General features: G+C 35.0%; 1 protein-coding gene across 4 annotated transcripts; it reads right to left on the reverse strand.

Annotated features, from left to right (window-relative positions):
* Positions 1-448: 448 nt before the first annotated feature.
* Positions 449-10125, reverse strand: LOC121252301 (agamous-like MADS-box protein MADS2). 4 transcript variants are annotated; one of them, XM_041151893.1, is made up of 8 exons: positions 9535-10125; positions 3275-3353; positions 2634-2695; positions 2102-2201; positions 1887-1928; positions 1713-1754; positions 978-1117; positions 449-870 (listed from the first exon to the last, which is right to left on the reverse strand). In XM_041151893.1, exons 1-8 carry the CDS (start codon positions 9717-9719, stop codon positions 786-788), a joined length of 735 nt encoding a protein of 244 aa, XP_041007827.1. In that variant the 5' UTR covers positions 9720-10125; the 3' UTR covers positions 449-785. The 4 variants fall into 4 exon arrangements, with proteins under 4 accessions (XP_041007827.1, XP_041007828.1, XP_041007829.1 ...); XM_041151894.1 differs by having other exon boundaries at positions 1066-1117; positions 2634-2698; XM_041151895.1 differs by having other exon boundaries at positions 1066-1117; positions 9535-10122.
* Between the last annotated feature and the right edge of the window lie 2307 nt (positions 10126-12432).

Here is a 12432-nt window from a genome sequence, read left to right on the forward strand (position 1 = left end):
GTTTGGTTGATCATGAGTACCCAATTTAGGTAAAGCGTAACCATATTGACTTATAATGAGCGTAGATCATCATGATCAGAACCGCCAGATCTGCCTATATTCATAAAACCTAAAATGCCATTTGGAAGCTGACTAGAACAATTATCAACTAAAAGCATATAGGTCACGGCCTAAAGATGACTTGGGAAAATATTTCCTGATTTTCTTCTTCCCGACTTCTGCTGAAAAAAAAAAAAAAAGATCAATTATGGAAGAATATATATATATATATATATATATATATATTTATATATATGCTTTGAAGTTGGAAATGTTAGCATCTATATTATATGCATCAGTAGTAGTGAGGAATGCAACTGCATGCAGCTTGGAATTACAAACTTAGAAATTAAATATTGAGCAAAACATACTATAATATATGATACTTCAATTTCAACACAGAACATTGACAATAACTATATATTCAGAGAACAAAATTAGGTATAGGTACTGAAACCACTGCAGCTGGCCTTATGGTAACTTGTCTTAAAACCAAAACAAATAATCAGGTCTCCCTAGTGGGTTTTCAACACGTTATAAACTCCATACATGCATGGCTTTTGCTCGTGGCCTAGGGTTCCATATATAATGCTTAGAAAGTCAGTCAGTCACTGCTGTTTTTATGTCGATATAAGCAACAAATTCTGATGATCAAAGCATTAAGATCGATATTGCCACCACAAGGAAGCATATTATACTAGTAGGCAAATTACAAGCTAGAGCAGGTAAGCGCTTGGTACATAGACTTAAAGCATCCATCCAGGGATGAAACCATTGACTTGTTGGGCATGAGTAGTTGCAGTTATCTGGTCTGAACCTGATGCATTATACCTGTGTCCAAAAAGGGATTTCAAGACAGAAATTAGTTAGATTGTAGTACTGATCATGGACAACTTGACTGTTGAATGAAATGAATTAAATTATGTTTTGAAGTTCACCCTATCTGCAATGTGGGATTGCAATCTAAAGGCTGGAAGAACCCATGAATTTGAGCATTCTGAGGGCCATATGAGATATTTTGCTCACCGCCTTGATCCCATGATTGTCGAAGGTGATTTCTTGAACAAATCTCATCCAGCTGAAGAATTAAATTTTGAAGCATATGTGAGTGGTCCACAATCATATTGGCCACAGATAAATTTCATGTAACATCAGGAAATTAAGCAGACAACAGCACTCTTATATGATAATTGATAGGTGTCATCATTCAGAACGAAAGGTTTGGACTGTAAGGCTGTAGAGCTAGCTATATATAGAACATTCTGACATGAGAAGTGAAAACTGATGAAGATGTATGTTCCTGTGAAGGTTTTCTCAAGAATTTCATCTTTCCAATTTTTTGGTTCGTAAAAAATATATATAAAATGGTCATGCCATATAAACAAAATTGCTATACAGGGAAGCAGGGCATTTATTTGCCATTATATTGATAAGAAACCCAACCAAGTCGCCCAAAATCAAACTTGAATGGTGACAGAGCCTTGAATGTCGTCTAGGGTAATTCAAGAGTAAACTTTCAATTTGCTAGAATAACGATCTCCACTAAGGCAAGCTGAGGAAGCAATTAACATAGTAAATAATGCGCTCCTTCCACATGATATACATACGGCTAGCTTGAAATTAACTGGTGAACAAACCCAACTATCCATGAAAACGAACTAGAAAATTTTTACCTTCATTGTCAAAGCTCTGTTTGAATCCAGTAATAATTGTTCCTGCACTTAAAAGCATGATCAGCTTGTGAATATTAGGTGCAAAGTTATAAATATCACTACTAATATATTAATGTTGCATGCATGCATACATACATAAATACATAAATATACATATAGCTGATAGATTCACACCTTATTTTGGAGATCAGAAAGCTGGTCGAGCATATGTTGCGTCTGCAAAGCAGATAAGAAATGCTTACTTTGCCTCTCATGCATCCATATAATTTTAATGCAAAGGGTGAGATTTTTTTTAGGTCAATAATGCAGGCCGAGAATGGAAAAGTACATCGGTTAGTGGGTGCATATATATATATATATATATATAGCTGAATTATCGAATTACGTACCTTAGTGGACCTAACTTGCTTCAAGGTTGACTCCAGTTGGCGCTCAAGCTTCTCAAGATCATTTGAGTTCAATGGACCCAAGTCTTCCCCAAGAAGGTTTCTGGAGGACCAAATTTATAAGGAGAAATCATATTCCATGAATTATTACTCTTGCACGACAAAAGTGCTGACATAACGTCCTACATGAGTAATGGTTATAAATACACGAATAATTTTAAGGCGTACAAGTTTTCGAATTCCTTTTATGAAATGTGTGGTTTTTCCGTGTGAATTCTACGTTTACTCACTTCTTTTGAAGTGAATATTGTACGAGACTTGCATACAAATCATTTCTTAACATATATAGGGGCCCAAATATTACTAATTAAATATATAAATCCCATGCATGCGTGCTTGTTGGAAGTTTTTCAACTCAGTTACCGAATGAAATCATCCAAAATGATATTTTTTGGAGCAGCAGTACTACTAAATAAAAACACTACCGATCATCATCAGGGTAATTCTGTATATACATATAAATGTCATTACGCACCTCTGAGTTCGTTGTAAGGAGTCAAACCTAGCTTTCAGCCTCAGGTACTCCCTATAGCTACTCTGCTACAGCATACGACAACCACGATATGAGAATCTCGAGGTCAGGGATTTATATTATATAGTACTCCATGAATGTACAAATTAACAAGTGGAAGTACTGAAAATGATACTATATATAAGGCCGTCCATGATAATGATACTATTTTGTGCATGCACAATCTGAAATTTAATATAAAATACTCACTTTTCCCATCAATCTGTGCATAATCCGATATTTTCGTACAAGAAAAAGGAAAAAAAAACCCATATCTGAGATACAATCTACTTATAAAAAATCGAAAACACAGTCCAAAAATGAAATATAGTTTTGAAAAAACTAGAGTTGGCATGAATCAGTTTGAATCAACTGATATCGATCGATTGAACCAATTATATATGTGTGTGTGTGTGTGGCCAAATGAAAAAAAAAAAAATACTAAACTTGGTTCAGTTTCTAATAAATTCAAGTTGAATAAGTTGAGTCAGTTTGAATCATACCCTTTTTTAGAGTCAAGATTAATTCTAACAATCAGTACAGTACTATAAAATGCTTAAGACATCATTAAGCAAATTAAACATTTAATTAAGGTACGTACGTACCTCAAGCTCTTTGGCAGGTCTGTTGACTTCCACTGCACCATAGCTGCACTTTTGGTACCTTTCAAGTGTTTTGAGCATGCTAGAGGAATGGAGAAAAAAAATTGTCAATCAGGGAATTAGATCAAGAAGTACATGCATTAATATGAATATTAAGTACTATAGTTGTTTTAACATCGGGTTTAATTAAGCAATTCAATAATTTCTCCCAAAGTTCATAATTAATCTCTTTATTTGACTGCACAATTAGCACATTAATTAATTTAAGTAGTAAAGGCTACAGAAATCAGTGCTAGCTTATAATTCATTGTATACGTCACTGTTACACAAAAAGTCGAGATCAATTACGATTGAGGCAGCTACGTACTGCCGATCGAGGCCACATATATTTTGGTTAATTTTCAAGACACTGCCTGGCGTACATGAGTACTAGATTCTATTTTCTTCAAGAGCTTGAAGTGCGTGTGTGTGTGTGTGTATGTATGGAGGCATGCATATGCATGCAGGTTCCACCAACGCATGAAGAATCTGAATGTGGACGCTGCAGATCATGAGGTCTATTTTAGTAGCCTGTAGCCAGTTAAAAGATTAAAACGTACCAGGTATTTTATCATATTTTATGAAACATGGGCGGGTATATATGATGGCATGCATGCATGCATGGGTACTGCTAAGTCAAATAACACTATATATATATATATAGGTAAGTGTATGATGGGAAAATTGTTAGTCACATCTATGTTATAATTTCGAAAAGACAAAATAATTAAACTGAATTTTTCTAAGACTCCTTATAAAGTTAAGTTTCATCTGGTATGTATCCAATGTGGGACAGCTTACTACTTGTAACTACGTTTGTAACCTATCAACTCTATATGTGTTAATTATTCATGATATTCTGAATGTAAGATGGGGTTTTATAATTGATATGCACTCTTTTGTGACTCAGTCGGACTTCGATTAGGGTGTTACACAAACGTACTCTGTTTGTGACCCAGTTGGGCTAGCTTCTATTTCTCTACTGATTCTAAAAACTTCACTATCTATGACTCTATATGGCATTTTCTAGACATTTCTTGGAGCAATCTACACATCCGTCCAGGACATGTTTTGAGAACTCCTCCGAATACCATAATTAGCGTTAATCTTCTTCATAAATTAAAGGGCAACTTGGCATGCATTGGTAGTACTCTTACTTCATGATTTCGTTATATGACATTAGTTTTGCAGGTAAAATAGTACGTGAATTTGTTTAAATGGGTGTTTTCTCACTTATATTTCAGGATTGTTTGAGAGGTGAGATGAGATGAGAAATTTTGAGTTGAGATTTTTTAGTTGGTTTTAAAAAAGTATATGGGTCTCATGAGATATGTTTAGATGTAATAAAGGTGAGATGAGATAGTTTTAACTTTTTGGATAAGTGAAATGTGGTGGGTCCCACCAATGATTGAAAAGTTTATGTAATTATGGATTTATATTTTAATCCATAAATTAATTTCGAAAATTGAGAAAAATAATTTATAAATTACATTATCATTTCGAAAAATTAGTTTGTAAATGTGATAATGTAAAAATAAATTTGATAAAGGAAAATAAAACGGAAATTACACTATTAATTAGAAAATCTGTTTTATTTAAATTTTAATGTATAAAATAATTTAAAAAATTCAGAAAAATAATTTATAAGTTACAATATCAATTCAAAAAATTTTGTTTGGTTTATATAATAATGTAAAAATAAATTTGGTTCGTAAAGGAAAATAAAACGGCGTGGTGGTGGAGGAGGTATGGCACCAACGGCGTTTATTGGCAGTTTTAGGGATGAAGATGCGGGGCTTCCGGTGTTTCAAAGGGTGGCTCGATTTGGGGAGTTTAGCTTTATACGTTATTTTTGGCTACAACAGACAACCCCGTCAACAGTGGAGATAGGGGTCGACTATTGCAAACCCACGCGAAGCTAGAGCTTGAATGGCAGAGGCCAGTTGGCTTCTGAGGTGATGATGCACTGCATGGAGGGTTATGGCTAGGTCAGGGGTAGAGATTTGGCTGGAAATAGCCAACTTTGGGCAGAGATTCGCACGGCTTCAAGTTGCAGACATCTACACTTTACCCAGGCTAATGGACGAAATGCTTTTATTGAGAACCTGATCGAAAAATCTCTTACCAGTTGTGGGTCACCATGTGACGGGAATTCGAAATCTCGAATAGGGGAATTGAGATGGACGAAGGGAAATCCAAAGTGAAGGAGAGGACGGGAACAACAGGGATGATTTGCAGAGGGTTGTTTCTAGACCTGGGGTGGTTGTTTTTGAAAGGGGAGGAAGATAAGTATTTCGAGGGAAGGGGATTGCAATTACGAAGGGGACCAACGTTCAGTGAATGGTCTTTTTCGTGAATAGTAGTCTATTTCTTGAGAATTCTGATATGAGAGGTGTTTTTGTTAATTGGGTGTTTGCCAATTTATCTAAATTAACGGACTAAATTTTTTTGTCTTATCCGTGTCTCATCTTAGGTGCCAAACAAGCCCTAGTGTAAGGACCATGTGGGCTGATTTTTTTTTATAGGACTTGGATTATCATGGGTCATGCCCCATAGATTGGTGGATTTTCTAGCATGCTTGAGAGGTCTCCGAGGAAATTCACAAGTTGAAGTAATATGGAAAATGATTCCCATATGCATGTGTTGATATATTTGGCGGGAGCGAAGAAGCTTCAAAAACCACGAGAGAACAATGGAGGAGCTGAAAGTTTTTTTCTTTAAAACATTGTTTTCTTGGGTGGAGGCCATTGTTTGTAATGGACTATGTCCATGATTTTCTACTTTCAGTTGTAAACTCTAGTTAGATACTTCTCGTGTATACTTCATGTATACTTGGGCTTTGCCTATTATTATGAATAAGATTTCTTGGTTACTGATCAATTTTTTTTTTAGTGTAAGAGTTATAAATGTGGAATTTAAGGTTTGCCGAATTTGAATTAGCCAAAGTAAAAGTTGTGCTTCATATGCACATTAAGTTTATATTTCATTTCCTAATTGAGCTTGGGCACTACTCGATGGTTATTTTAATGAAATCAAGAAACATACTAGGTCTTGGGATTGGCTCACATAATATAGATGGGCGATTTTGATGGTTTCAGTATCCAAATGACTTGGATGATTTGCAAGTCAGTATTGCATGCACATAAACAGCTTGGAAAGAAGAAGACCTATTTTCTTTTTTTTAGGAAGAAGACCTATTTCCTTAGGATTGACATAACAAATTAAGGTTTCGAATTGCTTAGAAGTAGAAAATAGAAGAATGAGTTAAATAATCACCCAACCTTCACAAATACTCAGATCTTTAAAATTAAGGACTTTCTAAGGCTACGATTTAGGCCTCATTTGGATGTTGAGATGAGATGGCATAAGATCAAAAGTTTGTAAATAGTAGTGATGTGAATAGTAGTGAAATGATTTGAGTAAAGATTTTTATGGGGTTTTAGAAAAGGAGAGAAAAACTTGAATAAAGAAATTATAAAATATTGTTAGAATATAATTTTTAATATTATTTTTGTTTTGAGATTTGAAAAAGTTGAATTATTTTTTGTGTTTTTTGAAAGTTTGAAAGAGTAATGCTACTCATCATCCCAACTTCCATTATCCTTTCATTATCCTATGATGTGGCATTAGGTAATTGAAAATTATTTATTACATTTCACTTGTGAACTTATCATTTAATGTCATATCATGAGTTGATGAGAGTTGAGATTATGAATAGATTGAGATGATATGAGATGTGTTGAGACCATCCCAACATCCAAACGGGGCCTAAATTATGGTTTGACTTTAAAAGCACGAAGAACAAAGGATTGGTGATACTCAACCTTAAGTCTTGATGCGCCCAATGATCCAAATCTCACGTAGAAGAGAATTCTCTTTTTCTATCTTTCTTGATATAAATTAATTACTCCCTCTTTAATTATTTTACTCCTCGATCTTGTGGCACGAATCACAAAACTGATCATAACTGGAAACTTTATTCTCTCTTCTTGAGTTTCTCAATGAAGAGCCCAATTACATGCATGTATATTTAGAATAATGATAGGTTTGCTACTTTATTACTATTAATTTATTATTTTTTTTGTATTTGATTTTTTTTAATTTTTTATTTTACTTAATAATTAAGGAAGTGAGTATTAGTAAAGTTATATATTTTTTAATTTTTTCTTGATGATTAAGGATGTTTAAAAAAAACTTAAAAGAAAATAATAAAAAAATAAAAAAACTTGAAATACACTTGAATAGTAGATGGGTAGTAATAAGGTAGTAAGCCTATTACTACCCGTATATTTATAGATATACAAAATTGGCAAAACTTAGTCGATCCTTCCTTACTTTGGAAAGTAACTGAAATATGCCACTACCAATAGAAATATGCTACCTCCTATATGAAAGTTGGCTTAGGGGTAGGAATTAGATCAAGATCATCAGCTAGCTAGCACCGAAGGGCAATATCAAAAGCATTCACCAGTACTAAAGAGAGAACTACGACGTACTTAGGACATGTTTGTCTATTTAGCGTGCATAAGCTACGTTTTAATCTCATTCTTATCCTAGTATGATAGTGGAGCAATATTCATCCACACTTGAGTTTGGTATTTTTAAAAATAAAAATTGATCTAGTGGTTGATGGATACCAATTAGTTCACATCAATAAATGATCAGTGAGATGGAAATTAATAGAATAAGAGTCATGTAGGTAGTATATATTATCAAGTATATATAAGTCCATGCATTTTGGTGGTGTAAACGGCTGAAGGGTTTTGAGAGGATTGATAGAGTAATCGGAGTTTTTAAATAAAGGGTTTCAAAGAGGGAGACATTTGCAGGGTAATATTAAGATGATAATCTAATTTAACATGCAAACAGCAACCATCGTTGAGTACGATCAAGTTAACGAACTCTGGTCTGTTGGTTGAGCTCGAGAGTTTGAGGAAGGATTAGAATTCAGTTCATTGATGAAATATGTGGGAGAGAGAAGGTCATGCATGGCCAAAGGCCGATTAGAAAGAGAGGGAAGCATTTTAGAAATTGCGCCGCAACATTCTCATTCCCATGAACCCTAAGGTTTTGTATGTCTTTTTCCTCTTTTTAACCAAGTCATAAAAGAATTCTCAACTCTTTTAATCTCCATACATACACATAAAACTTACATCAATGATCGGCTGAATCGAAGACTTAATCCTCAAGAAGAACAAAAATATACCATTAGACGCAGTACTCTTAAACCCATATTCCGAGACCTAGAAATGGAACTTTAAGACCCTTTCAAACTTTGAAACAAAAATCAAAATTTAGGGTTCAAACATTTAACATTTATAAACTGCAACTAATAACATTTCAAACATGCATGAATGCTTTAACTGTCTGACTTGTTTAAACCGCCCTAAAGCAAAAATAGTCTTGCAGCGTGAAGAAGCAGTAGCATTATATTTCCCTAGTGATCACTTCTCAGGAAAGAAAAAAGAAAAGGTAAATATTCAAGTAATTAACAACCAATTATAACCAGGAAACATACACTTCTCCTAACCAGGCCCTCTTTTTTTTTTTTTTTTTTTTTTTTTTTTTTGCAATATTATGATCTGCATCTCAACCCAAAAAGATGGTAAACAAATTTAAAGATTTTTCGCACTGAAAACTGTTACACACCTGGATCGGAACAAGATCTTTCCAGGTAATCTAATAAACGTCATGCAAGTCATACCTTAATTAAGTCGCATAATATACGCAATCAAACGCGCGAGTCAAGGAAAGAAATTATATATATATACTGAACATATATAATGATCATCTCCTTATGAACAGATAGAAAGCTAGCGCTGCAATTCTGCAAATATGCTTTAGATCTCATAATGCATATTTTCTATTAAAGAAAATAAACATATGCGCGCGTAAGAATCAGACGTATAAAATCAGATCGACAACTAAACTTGGCTTAAAAATCCACAATAACATAAGAAAATAAAAACATATTCTACTAAACACCAGAAAAGACAGAATAGTGAAATTAGCATTCCAGTATTAGGGAAATATAAATTAGAGAGAGAGAGAGAGAGGACAGGGGTAGAGATATATTGTGAGTGATAGAATTTTCTCTGCAGAAGCAAGAACAGATGAAATCCAAAATCCAAGAAGAAAATCAACCGAACAAGCAGAAAAATCAAGCAGATCCTACACATCTATTTATGTAGAGACAAAAAGAGAGCGAGAACATGATATTTTACCTAGAGGTGCTACAGAACTCATAGAGCTTGCCACGGCTGGAGAAGATAATAAGGGCAACCTCAGCATCACAGAGAACTGAAAGCTCATAGGCTTTCTTGAGAAGCCCATTCCTCCTCTTTGCAAAAGTGACCTGCCTGTTTATCTTGTTCTCTATCCTCTTCAGCTCCACTCTTCCTCTCCCCATATCCTAATTATCCCAAAATTGCTTCTTTCCCTTTTTCTATTTATATAAATATAGAGTTTTTTTCTTGGTAACTCTTTCTTTTCTTAATTTCTTATTGCTTGTTTTGGCGTTCTTCTCTTGGGTAACAGTACTTGATCCTTCTTTTCTGGGTCTGCACCAAAGTATAGCCAAATTTATGAAAAACAAAAGAAAGTTAGATACTGAAAACCCTAGAGAGAGAGAGAGAAAGAGAGAGAGAGAGTGAGGGAGAGAGAGCGAGAGTTTTGTGAATTTGGTTTTCTTGTAGCTCGGGTTATCTCACTTGTAGCTTTTTAACCACAGCTTCTCAACGTAGTAACCTACAGTCCCCATAAATTGAAATGAAGTTTAGGGTTTGGTGTTGTTTCTGGTTTCATATCATGATCATGACCTTTTCTTTTGATCTCCCTTAAAATTTTACTTCTCTCTTCCTAGAAGATCATACCTTTACCCCCACTCCTAATTACAGCGCGTGGAGAACGTACAATAATGTGATAGTACGACATCTGCGTACAGATCACGAGGGCCCGACGATATATTTGCCCCCTGTGAAGTCAAAAACTAGGGTTAAGCGGAGGCTGAATTGGCGCGTGGGGATTGTGATGTTTCATCATGAATATTCTAACGTAATAAATGGTTGTATATTCTTTCTACAGTGTTCAGAAGTATCAGAACGTCGTCACCTTTCTTAAAATAGATCTCCTCGTGTCGCCTTCTCACTGGCTCTACATCGATGTCAATGCTGAGTTCGTTTATTCTTTAATTTGTTTCCCTCTCTCGGATGATTAATTTGCTAATTACGATCAGCTCGCTCATCGATCATTCCATCCATGACACTAATTCTAAGGAATGTTTGGTCTTTGCAGATAGGGCAGATCAAGTACTAATTATTAATGGATGAATTAGGTAGAATATGCATGGTTTTCATGTTTTCTGGTTAATTTATGTGTTTTCATCCCCTAATGATGATGATCATGACTGTGATTTAGATTATGTGTATTGTAATGATCAACATGTTCTGTCGGTTTTTCTTCATATATTTTCCATAAAAAAAAAAATCATAAATATTCCATTGCCTCTCATGACCTGCGACCATTATTTGGGTTGGATACTAACTCGATCGAGGGGGTGCAATGCTTAACACTTCTCCTTAAATATGGTTGAAAGTAATTAAGATTTTCCGATGTTATTTAAGATAACATCTAAACGCCTTCGATGATCAGTAGGTTGATGAATATTGATCCTCATAAACCCTAAGATAATCTTTAAGAACATGCATGCATATATATAAGCAAAACCGCAATCAGTAATGTGAGGAGGGCCGTTCCCAGTGTTGGGCCAGACCGCATGAGCCCATCCCACGAGGCATTGATGAGTTTAAGGACAGTTTAGTAGGACGAAATCAGTATGAGAGAATAGGATGGGCCGAGCCTAGCCCAAGAAGCCCATAAAGAAGCAGCAAGGTAGCACACGCAGGGCATGGACTAAGTCAGAAGGCTTGACACTTCTACTAGCCGACAATTCGTACGCACAGGATTAGGGAAAACCTTGGCCTTTGGGCACCGACGATTGGACAGACCTAAAAAGTGGGCGCGTTTGACCGAGGCCACGTTACATTTAATGAAGGATGAAGACATACATGCCACGACAAGGACCCAGGCAGTCAGTGGTCACCACAATCAGGCATGGACAACCTGTCGCATGGCAGGTAAAGGGAACGACCTGGATACGGAGCAGCACCACCACGATCTACTTATCAAGGGTTCGCCCTTACCAGGTATATATATCTGGCCCCTCGGGGCAAAAATCTTTCTACACACTTTCATTTGAAGTTCTCTTAAATTACAAACACGGAACCCAAGTTGAGTTAGGCATCAGAGGTGTTTCTTACCATCCGAGCTCTCATTTCCCTCATATTCTCAGGAACAGATCGACTCATCGGATGGAGTTGCTCAAGTTGTGAGACACAACATCAACCAATACTATATAGACATTTGAAATCAAACAGTACTGTCGATTTGGGGATTGTGAAGTGTGGACACTAATTATTATAACTATGTAAAAACTAATTAAACAGATATTGATTATATATATATATATATATATATATATATATATATATATATATATCCAAGTACTGCTAGTACGTACGTACATGATATGCATCTCTTTAGATCAAGAAGTCTTGGGGTTTAGATATATAGGCCGTATCGGATCACTGTTATGACAACATTGATTGGACTTAAACCTTCCTCCATAAAGTATATATATTTGTAGTTCAATGAACAATATCTGCAGATCAGTGTTATGACAACATCGATTTGACTTATTAACCCTTCATCAATAACTATCTATATATATATGCGCATGAACTTGAAATTTGAAAATGCAAATAAACCATTTATAATAAGCTTTGAATTTCCGTAGCTTTCACCGCCTGCATTGAGTACCATATATATTTATATATATATATATATATAGAAATTATTTACATCAGCAGCTGTAGCCGTAGTATACCGTGATAAAAAAGAAAAAAAAATCACGTTAAGTGTATAGAGAGTGTGGCTGATGCGTATCATTATTCATATATATATATATATATATATATATATATATATATATACTCTATGAAACAGTACCGCTAGCTAAAGGGACTTCTAATTCCAAGACCATAATGATCGGTGTTGAGGATACT

Source organism: Juglans microcarpa x Juglans regia, chromosome 2S, assembly GCF_004785595.1.
Source record: "Juglans microcarpa x Juglans regia isolate MS1-56 chromosome 2S, Jm3101_v1.0, whole genome shotgun sequence".
Classification (NCBI taxonomy): Eukaryota; Viridiplantae; Streptophyta; class Magnoliopsida; order Fagales; family Juglandaceae; genus Juglans; species Juglans microcarpa x Juglans regia.